This window comes from Dufourea novaeangliae, unplaced genomic scaffold, assembly GCF_001272555.1.
Source record: "Dufourea novaeangliae isolate 0120121106 unplaced genomic scaffold, ASM127255v1 scaffold1, whole genome shotgun sequence".
Lineage (NCBI taxonomy): Eukaryota > Metazoa > Arthropoda > Insecta > Hymenoptera > Halictidae > Dufourea > Dufourea novaeangliae.
The window spans coordinates 2,651,774-2,662,137 of NW_015373885.1; the positions used below are offsets into that span (position 1 = coordinate 2,651,774).

At 40.0% G+C, this 10,364-nt stretch overlaps 1 protein-coding gene across 1 annotated transcript; it reads right to left on the reverse strand.

Annotated features, from left to right (window-relative positions):
• Positions 1 to 3,115: 3,115 nt before the first annotated feature.
• Positions 3,116 to 9,612, reverse strand: LOC107193356. The gene is made up of 4 exons (XM_015582770.1): positions 9,574 to 9,612; positions 6,481 to 7,609; positions 4,469 to 4,666; positions 3,116 to 3,189 (listed from the first exon to the last, which is right to left on the reverse strand). Exons 1-4 carry the CDS (start codon positions 9,610 to 9,612, stop codon positions 3,116 to 3,118), a joined length of 1,440 nt encoding a protein of 479 aa, XP_015438256.1.
• Between the last annotated feature and the right edge of the window lie 752 nt (positions 9,613 to 10,364).

A 10,364-nucleotide genomic window follows, 5' to 3' on the forward strand; every position in this document is an offset into this window, starting at 1 on the left:
GAGTTACGGAATTTTGTCCCCAAAAAGTTACATTGGAACCACTGTGCGGCGTTGTGTTTAAAGAAGTGAAGAACTAATGCGGAATGAAAACAGAAGCGATGATTAAAGACGACGGTTTCCGTCAAACTCTGTTCATAAATTATTCTTGTAACCGTTAAATTGAACTCTTAGATAAATTTGTCGAAATGAGATGTGCCTGATCTAAGGGCGGTGTAACATGGTCGAAGTACCTTTCTGTCAGGAAGAAACACGAAAAGTAAAACTGTTTCATCAAACATATCTACTACCACATGAAAAATATTTAGTTAGGTTACATTAACTTCTTCACCCTTTATTTATCCATCGATAGTATCCTACAAACAAATTGTTAATCGATTCCTTGCAACCAAACTCCTGCTACTCCCGAAACCAATCGACGCCATTTTGTCGGTCAATGACGGTCGAGGATTCTATTAAAAACCAGTTGCTGGCCGACTCTGCGGCATCTGCCGACGTTCCCTCGAATTATATACACAGCAAAGTCATTAACAGAATCGACGACAGTCACGATAATAGAACGAAGCAATAATACCGAACACGGTGTCATGGCTGCTTCCACTTTTTCGGGCACTGAAACGTCTTTAATTAAGATCTCCCGTCGAAATTTCCCCGGCATATTCGATTTCTGGGGGCTTCGTCGGAGGCGGGTCCACGATTCTCAATAAACCGTGCTAAAAGGAAACTCGTTAAAACCAATCTACCGGCGATCAAATCGATCGTTTTTGCACCGGGGTACCGATTGCGCGCGGTTAGAAAGGCCAAGGAAGACGAGAGGGTGGACGTAGAGCAAGGAAAAGCCGAGGGAAGGACAGAGAAAAGACGGAATTGAAAAGAGAGACGGAAGCAGAAACGGAAACACAGGGGTGAGGGGGTAAGAATATCGTTCATCGTGACTGTAAAGCCACGAAAACTATCCCTACCCTCTATCTCGATCGATCCTGATCGCGTTAACGGTTAATCATCGAAAGTGGTGGCCCGGGGTCCGATCTAATTAAAAAGTTTCAGACGCACCGCTAAACGTCGCCCCTTCGAGATTCGCAATTGCCGATGACGACGGCCGATCGTTTCGACTTCGATAAGAAATAGGCCCGAGCCGGGGAGAAAAGATGACGGGGAAGGAGTGGCGAAAAAAAGGGGCGGAAGAAAAGGATGAAACTGAAATCAGACTCGGAGGAAATGGAGAAAGACGAGGCAAGTTGGCCGGAAATAGGGTTCGAAGGGAGGAGGATGATGGGAAGACTGGATCGCGGAGCAGATATCAAACGTAGAAAGTGAACGTGGCAGGACGCGAAGGGTAGATAATTAGACAAGAAACGGAGACCCACTCCCTTACTCTGTACAGTGTGAGAGAAAGAGAGGGTGAGTGAAAGAGACAGAGAGAGAGAAATAGAGAGAGAGAGAGAGTTTCTTCGAGCCTGCGTCATCCGACTTTCTCTCTCCGCTAGAACCCGTATACTTCTTAATTAAATATAAGCGCCGGCTTACCTCTGCTCCTCAAACCTTACCGCCTGAGCCAGTCGTCTCACCCACCACCCACCTTGACCCTCTTAAACCCCATCCCATCTCGGGATCCGCGGTATACGGTGCTACGTGCTTGCACAAATTCAACCCACGCGCAGGAACACCGACAGGATCGCGAACACATCCACAGACGCGTAGCTCCGTGCATCAAGGATGGTGTAGGAGGATAGGGAGACGTACATGTGTATACAAGGTGTATCAGAAATCTTAACAGAACCGATTGGATGGTGATAGACTGCGGATGTTCATACAAATGTCGAGTATTGTGGACTACTTTAAAGAGATTGGATCGAAGAGAAATTTTAGTGTCACATTGAAACTCCAATAAGATTGGGCAGAAAGTAAAAACCTTGGAGACGTTTATTAGAAGGTTAAATGTACTGAATTTTAGAGAATCGTTTATGCGATCAATGCACAAAATCCGCAGTCTAATGATTAAGTTGGAAATGTAGAATGAAGTTTTGCTCGTATCAGGTTCTGTTTTTGATACGATGGAATTCAAGCAGTGTGCTTTTGAGTAGTGTTCTCTAGCTTGTCAAACTATTACGTACTAGTTCTAGTTACAAGCAACACACGACGTTAGTATTACTATAGTATGTGGAAAGACAAGTTATAAATTTGGAATAGAATTCTTTCGTGTGGGGCCGCGATACCGAGAAAATTTTTAGTGCTTTTGAATATGGTTGACTGGTGCGTCTGATTAATGTACGTTATTTCTACTTAGAATCAACAGAGCCAATGGTAGATTAATACCTCTTTGATACATGGACAAACAAATTGTAACTATAGAATAGAATCTTTTCATATAGACTCTCCACTCCGAGAAAATTTATAATGCTTTTGAAAATGATTTACTGTGACTAATTACTACACGGTCTTTCTACTTGTGTTAGAGTCAACACAGATGGCACGCACATGGTACGCTATAAATGATATATAACATGGTTAAATAATATTGTGAACTTATATACCAATACTGAACATTTAGATATCCCAATTTTCCACAAATTTTCAAATTCGATCTACAATTTTCATGCGGAACCATCTCCTTTTAGGGTATATCACAATTTTGATGAAGAACCGTCTCCTTTATAGTTGTGCCATAGTTTTTATAAGGAACCATCTCCTATTCGAATATGCTACAATTTCCGTAAGGAATCATCTTCTTTTCGATAGTCCTACAATTTTCCTGATACCCATCTCCTTCTCTGTTGTGCTACAATGTTCATGAGGAACCATGTTCCCTGTGGTTGCGCCACAATTGGATACACGGTGAATACATACTGTATACGTGCAGCACACACCGCTTCCATTGCCACGCAATTACGGTGAAGGGGTTGAGCACGTTCGTGGAGGTCACACGCGGAGGGACACATTGCCACCCTTCCGACTCGCTGGATAATGCGTGAGACTGGTGCGATGGTTCGTGATACCGGGAAGGAAGGGGGAGGCAAGGAGGGGTTATAATCGTTTTAAACGATCGCGCCAGGCCTGATTAAGGATCGTCGATCCTCTTAGCGGTGCCGACGACGGAACTACCCGCGGGCTTACGGTGTTAAGTGACATCGCTAGGGTCGGCGCTATTAGTTTGTTTTATTATGCGATCAGTAGACTGCGGGTTTTGAGCGCCTAAAACGTACATGAGTACTTATATGAAATACGGGGTAATAGAATATTTTAAGTAAATTTCGTGGTACTGTGACGATCTAAAAATTCATTCACTTTTCTGCAATTTTGCTGTTTACTTGAAAAATGTTTCGAAGTCGTATGTGCGGTGATCGTGGAATAGTGGAGGATTATACTGACTAACGATAGTAATCTATTTAATTGTAAGTTACATAAATTCATAAATGTCTCTAATAAGTAATTCACTATGGTTTTGATAGTGTCAGAACAGTTTATGTTCAGAACACCTCTTCGATGTTCTGTGTATTGAAAATGGCGCAGAATATTTAAGACAAATCTCAAATATTGTTAGGAAAGCATAGGGATTTGAATTATTGCGGTGACAGACATGGAATTTCACGAGAAATAGTGATCTATTTCTTGATACATATAGTAGGTTACTTTATATGTATATGTTTAGGTTATTGAATTCGAAATAAGAACCTTTATTAGCTGATACATTTAATTACAATGAAAAAATGCAAGCAACCATAAAATTGAAGATGTTATCAAGAATAATCTAACAGAAGTCATTAGTTGATACTTGTAGTTGATTTTGATGGAATGGTGTGAAAAATTGAAAATTATTCGCAGTTGAAAGTACGAAAACTTTAAATATAAATTGCATAATCTACAAAGTAGGAGTAACGTGCCGTTCCGTGAAAAATTCATATACAACTTTATAAATTCATAGAACTTTTCATACCCTATTGCTTTACCTTACAGTTACGATCGTAATACGGCGTACATAGCAAAGTTAAGATTAATTACATTACTATATCGTTCTACTTTTACATGTACTTTTTTCACTATACATTTTTCTATTAGGGATAAGTTTCATCTTTAAAAAAGTGAATATTTCTGTATTTTCATGTAGAAGTATTTCTAGTGTCATTATAATTCAATCTCACCCTATTTGGTACGCTATTTCTTCTGTAATTCATGACTACGTCAGATTTATTCGAAGATTTCGTAGTTGATTCGGTAGTGAAAATTATTTTAAACATTCGCGGTTCAAATTTGCTTTCCTCAATCGTGATGCGGGGATCACTGGTTTTCGAATTGCCATTGCTCGCGTTTCCGTTGTAATAATAAGAATTAATTACATGCGAATTAAAATGTTCGGAAACATTCGTGTTCTCATTAGCGACGCGATCAAACGTTACATTGATTAAAGCATTCCGAGTTTTCCAATCCAAATCGTGGCTATTGTTCGAAGTATGATTCAGATTAATTATATTACTTTTAATAGCATTTGAATTCGCCTCATCGTCGGACTTTCTCCTCTGTCTATTCCAAGTTAAAACAAGGGGCCATCGTTTCGCTATAGTTCCATTTGTAATTCCCTCATTATAATCCCGATGCAGACTGTGTAATTGTCTCAACGCTGCAAGACTATTCCTTGTTTCTTGTAGCTGATGATCTTCAGTCTGTCGACGTTCTAAAACAGAAACGAAGATAATTATTAAAACTGAAGTTCGGACTTCATCACTTATAGCTCGTACCGCTAGTTAGCATCTCTGTTGCAATAGACACTTAGGTATTTTATCACTTTAGTGACAATATATGAAAACATTCTTGCTGATCGACAGTACGAAACTTCTTTAAATGACACACAAACATTAGAAAAACGGTGTTACTGTGACTCTAAGTTCGTTATTTATCGTGAACAAACGCATCGTTTAGAAAAAGTTTAGTTAAGTATTTTAAATAATTCTAAAATGGCTACTGATCATTGATTTTATAAAAATAAATTTTTATATAAAATGCCAGAGAGATGCAGTAGGCGGGTTATATAACTGTGTAAAATACAATAAAATGGAAGATTTTTAAATTTAAAGCTTCTAATATTAGTTTTAACTCACGAAATCGAAGGAACCGAAGACTATAAGTGTTCCGTCGTAGACCCGAAACGACGGCTTTAGAGTTCGACGATACCGTTATTTTTGATTATTTTCTTTCCTTCGTCCAGGCAGTTTAAACATTTTCGAGATCGGCCCCTTGCAATTTCAATTTCGTTGACAAAAGGGAATAGAGACAAAAGACTCGAACATTTGGTCTGCAGTCCGCCACATGCGCACGGTAACCTGGGACCCATCCGCTCCGGGCCTTACCAGGCCGCGCTGACTCGCAGATAATATAGCCATAAACCCTACCGTTGAGAGACTCGAAAATTCGTCGCGGTCAAGTCGCACCCTGACCACGTGCGTGAAATTTTTCTGGCGTCCGCTTCGCCCTGAAGGAGACGTTTTCCACCTCCACGTCACTTGGAAAAACCCAGGAATTTGCCTCCCCCCCCCCCCCCCGGGACAATAAGGAGGCGAATTTTGGTAACGCCTTCGGCGAACTTGAAAGAAGCGCGACGTCACACGAAACTCGAACATTCGTATTCGAACATTCATTCGTACACATTCACTCGCACGCACTCGTATCGACAAGAGTCACACGGACTCAAATATTCGTAATTCGACAGTACTCGCACTCGTATCGACAATTCAGCATTCGACAACATTCACTCGCAAACACTCGTATTCGAGCAGTCTTTAGGACTCCAATCAGTCGTCGGAACTCTCGTATCAACAAGTCACGATTATAAACTCGCGAATTATCAGGTCCACCGGTCGAGCAATTATACGATTCCTTCTCACTAAGAGAATATTGAAACAGTTTCCTAATATTAATTTGGCGGGCAACAGTCGCAACTGTACGCATACCACGACGGTCGAGCCTGGAATTTACAACTCCAGGCGGATTCGAAAGAGAATCCGCGCGGACGGACGCGACAATAAAGTTAAATAAACGAACTTGAGAATGTATGATTATGCTTTGTTTCTCTGACCTATGTGTTACGCAGACTTGAATGATATCAATTTAATCTTTATAAAAAATAAAACTTGTGTATATACAGAAAAACTAGAAAGGAATTCCTGGCTGGTTTCCGTTATCATGAGATAATTGTTGACACGGTCAGGACGACAATGAAATTCATAAAACGTTTACTCCCTCTAATTTTCCAGTTTCCAATCTTTTTACCTATTAGATGTAAGATTTTTTTAACAGGAAATTGTAAAATAATGTGGCATTATATGTGGTGCTACTGCTACATTGCATTAGTTTCTATCGTTATCATAAATATTTTACCTATGGTGACTCATCCGTGTGTCACATCGGCAAATAAGTGCATTACCCAATGACCCACCAGTGAATCACGCCGTGCTGAACGTATTAAAAACACCATGTGTATTTCAAAATTACCTATCTGCGACGGGGTCTCCAGAAAGCTTTCAATGGACCTCCTGTTGCTGCTCAATGAATCATATATCCTCTTCAGAATCTTCTGATAGGCAGTCCTATTCTGATATTGGCCAACACCAGCAGCGTTCAGACCATCCGATAGAACAGACCTCGTCAAGTTCCTATTGCCAGCCGCATCAGCAGGCACCACGTGCACCAAGTGTCTCTGGCCCAGTTGATCAGTTCCAAGGATCAACCGTGGTATCAACGGTTTCAATCGATTCCTCCCATTCTCGTTCGACCCAGTCAGCGTCGAATCATTCACTTCCCGTCTATCGGGTTTCACTCGAGGCGGTATCCCAGAATTGAACGTCGTAACCCCCTCCGTAGTCCCCTCGGTCACCGTTGTCACAGTGACGTCATGACTCTGACGGGGACCACTTTCGAAGTGTTGTCGAGGATCTGACCCGTTGTTCTGTTCTCCGATCACGCGTCGCTCGGCCAACGAGCCCCTCTCGACGAATCTCCAGAAATTATTGGATCTCCGGTGCTGCCCCGCGGAACCATCCTCGGGATTCTCGTAACCAGTCCCGCCGCCAGGATAGCTGGCCACTCTCTCGTTCCCGTACGCAGTTTGCTCGGCCTGAGTGGTCACGTAGACGTACGACCTGGGCCATAGGTTTTTCATGTGGTAGCTACCATCGATCTGGGGGATCACCGTCAATTGTAGATCCTGTCGCGGTGGGCCGTGAACCGGTGTCCTCTTGATCCTCCGTAGGACCCACTTCAGCGATGGATGTGTGTGTTCGACGCACACTTCGCAGTCGATGCATCCCTCCTGACACAGGAGCCAATGGCCATTCGGTAGATAATAAACGTCGCCACGCGACAGAACGACGCTAGCCACGTCGTTTGGTGGCATTGCGAACGGACCGCCGTAAAACGGCGCGTTCAACAGACGTTTGTACAGGTTGATGTTGTCCAGTGGTGGCTGCGAGATCGTCTTGTACACGAACTCACGGAGAATATGCTCCCAGTAGGGTGGCACGTTAGGTGATTGGTTCGCCGAGGACATCGGTACGTGACGTTTCTGCTGTTGCTGTCCGGAGCCTGGCATACTCGCCGGGATACCGGTGGAGATTAACGATAGCTGCGATAAGAATTCCGATCGCGGACACAAGATTAGGAAAGTTGTAAACAAAAGCCTTTTGCGGGATGAACTCTGCCTCATCCGTGGTTTTAGCAGTTGGTGAGACAGGAATGAAAACGTGACGATGGAATGCTTGCAGGGTAAACGGGAAAATAAAGTATGTCACGAAAAGTTTTATCGAGAAAAGCTGTTTTTATTAGCTTCCTTTCCGGTTTTTAATCAGTGACATCAAATCTTTACTGTTATCTTAGGTGGATATTTCTACGGTGTGAACCTTTGTAATTCCACAATTCTGTAGCCTCAGTGCCACCGACGGAATGAGTTATTCCCCCTAAAATCAATAAGTACGAACATCCTCTGTTTTTCCTCTTACCCTTCATCTAAGGGGCTACACCATTTTGTAAACCTAAAAGAAATAGGTAAATTTAAAATTATTTTTCTCAGATAATTATGGAATAAAATATTAGGATCTTTTTAAGGAATGTTAGGTAACATTTTAATTTCACTTTCACACATTAGTTACAAAATGGCGGAGTTATACAACTTTGTCTACCGTCATGTCTGGCAGGATCTTGTCAGCCGGCACCCGGCACCAAGCAAATCTCCGAAATTATTCACCCAATTAACTTCAGATTTGGAAACATTATTCCTTATAAAATTATCTTTGATGTAGTTTACAATTTTTTTGATATATTAATTTGTTAATTTTTATGAATTTTCAAGGTTAATATTTTTGAGTGAAAAAATGTTGTTCTTTATAAAGCTGCCATTTCTTTATTATTAAGTTTACGTTTTAATTTTATAAGGAATAATATGTACAAATTTAAAGTTAATCGGACGAATAGTTTCGGAGATCTGTTGGCTGCTGGCTAACAAGATCATACCAGACGTGAGGATAGACATTGTTGTATAACTCCGTAATTTTCTAATTTTAAAGAATAACTAATCTACGAAAAGAAAGTAAAAATGTTGCCTAATTTCCCTTAAAAAGATCCCAATATTTTATTCAGTAATTACATGTGACAAAATTTTTAATTTATTTTTTTTCGGTCTACCAGATGGTGTATCCCCTTAAGTTGGTATATATGAAATAATGATTTCACTGACAGTAAATTATTATTGATATTGGACACTACTCATATATTAACTTAGGGCACGGTACGAATTCTTCAAGTGGTACTACGTCCGTTGACAGTAAAACTAATTCATGATTCCTTGAAATAGATTAAAACATATATGGGGTGTCTCAGGTCGGATAGTACAATTAGGCGAGAGGTGATCCTATAAGCAAAAATAAATCGAAAAGAAGAATAAATTTTTTTTCATGTGATACTTTGTTTTAAAGATAATCAAATTTTAAAGTTTGTTGGATACACAGGCAATGACTTGGTTAACGCGTCTGTTCACTGCAGACCGTTTCTATTTATTGCCAAAAGGAATACACGCGTTTCAGATGAATGCTCAGACCTAATTTTCTCGAAAACGAAACCTCAACCGAACAATATTTATTCTTTTTTTTCGACTTACTTTGTTCTTATAGAATCACCTCCCAATCACTTTACTACCCAACTTGAGACACTGTGTATGATATATGATAACACGAAATTAATTTTTGCTACAATCCTTATGTACGTATATACCTGAAAATTATACGTAAAACTAAAAAATAAGTTTTCTGAAGCCTCACTTAAAATTTAGATAAAGAAAATTCTTTAATAAGAAGAGACTAAAATTAATATTGTTATTTAAATATTTATCTGAAATTAAAAAACATACAACAGTTTAGACTTTATTTTATAGAAAGATAACTTTTTCTGAAGAAAATTCATTGTATCTTTTCAATTTACCATTAAACGAAAATTTACTGTATACTTAGACAGTTCAACAATTTTATCGCTTCTGTACCGTGCACGCAGAAGACTTTTACGAAGAAAATGCCAATCAATGTATTGACTTTTACTCACCATCACCACGGAAACAAAATTCCACTTTGACAGATTCATATTTCTCTCCCTTTAATCGTACTGACATTGACAACAGACGGAAAAGAATTACAGGGAAACGGTAGCGCGGCAGGGGTCGGTGTAACGCGTCTCGCACCTGACAGACAACTGAATCATGCAAAAGATGAGCTACTCCTGCTATCGGACACCCGTTCGAGATCCTAGTACGGATATCGGGATACCGTCAAGATTGCTGACATTACTCACGGTTAAACATTCAACCCGGGATCAAACAGCGTAACTCAAACATCCAGCCAGATCGGGTTTATCGTTTATAATTCTAGAATCTGACCGTGCATATCGTGATTAAAAAAATTGTGGAATAGTCGGCAGCGTGTACTGACAGCGTATCTCATCGAAGGACTGATCGGTTTGTTAAAGTTAATGTTTCCGTTGAATTGTTTGTGGTTGAAATCTAGTTTACGGAAGGAAATGGCTGTTTGAGACCAATTTTCAGTAAGTAGACAAGTGAAAAATGTACAAATCAACGAAATTGGATTAAAATATTCTTTATCTTCTTTTGATAAGTAAAACATTTTCCGTGTAATTAATTAGGAAATTTATTTGAAGATGCATCAAACAATCGTTATCAATGAAATCGAATAAGGTATACACTATTAAATGCATTCACAATTAAATGTTTTTGTTTTATGTCGAAGCTACTCAAATAGTCGTAGAATACAGTCTTGACTTCGTAAATAATTTTATACTACACGAGAAACCATTTCCTATTCTGCCCTTTGCATCAAGAA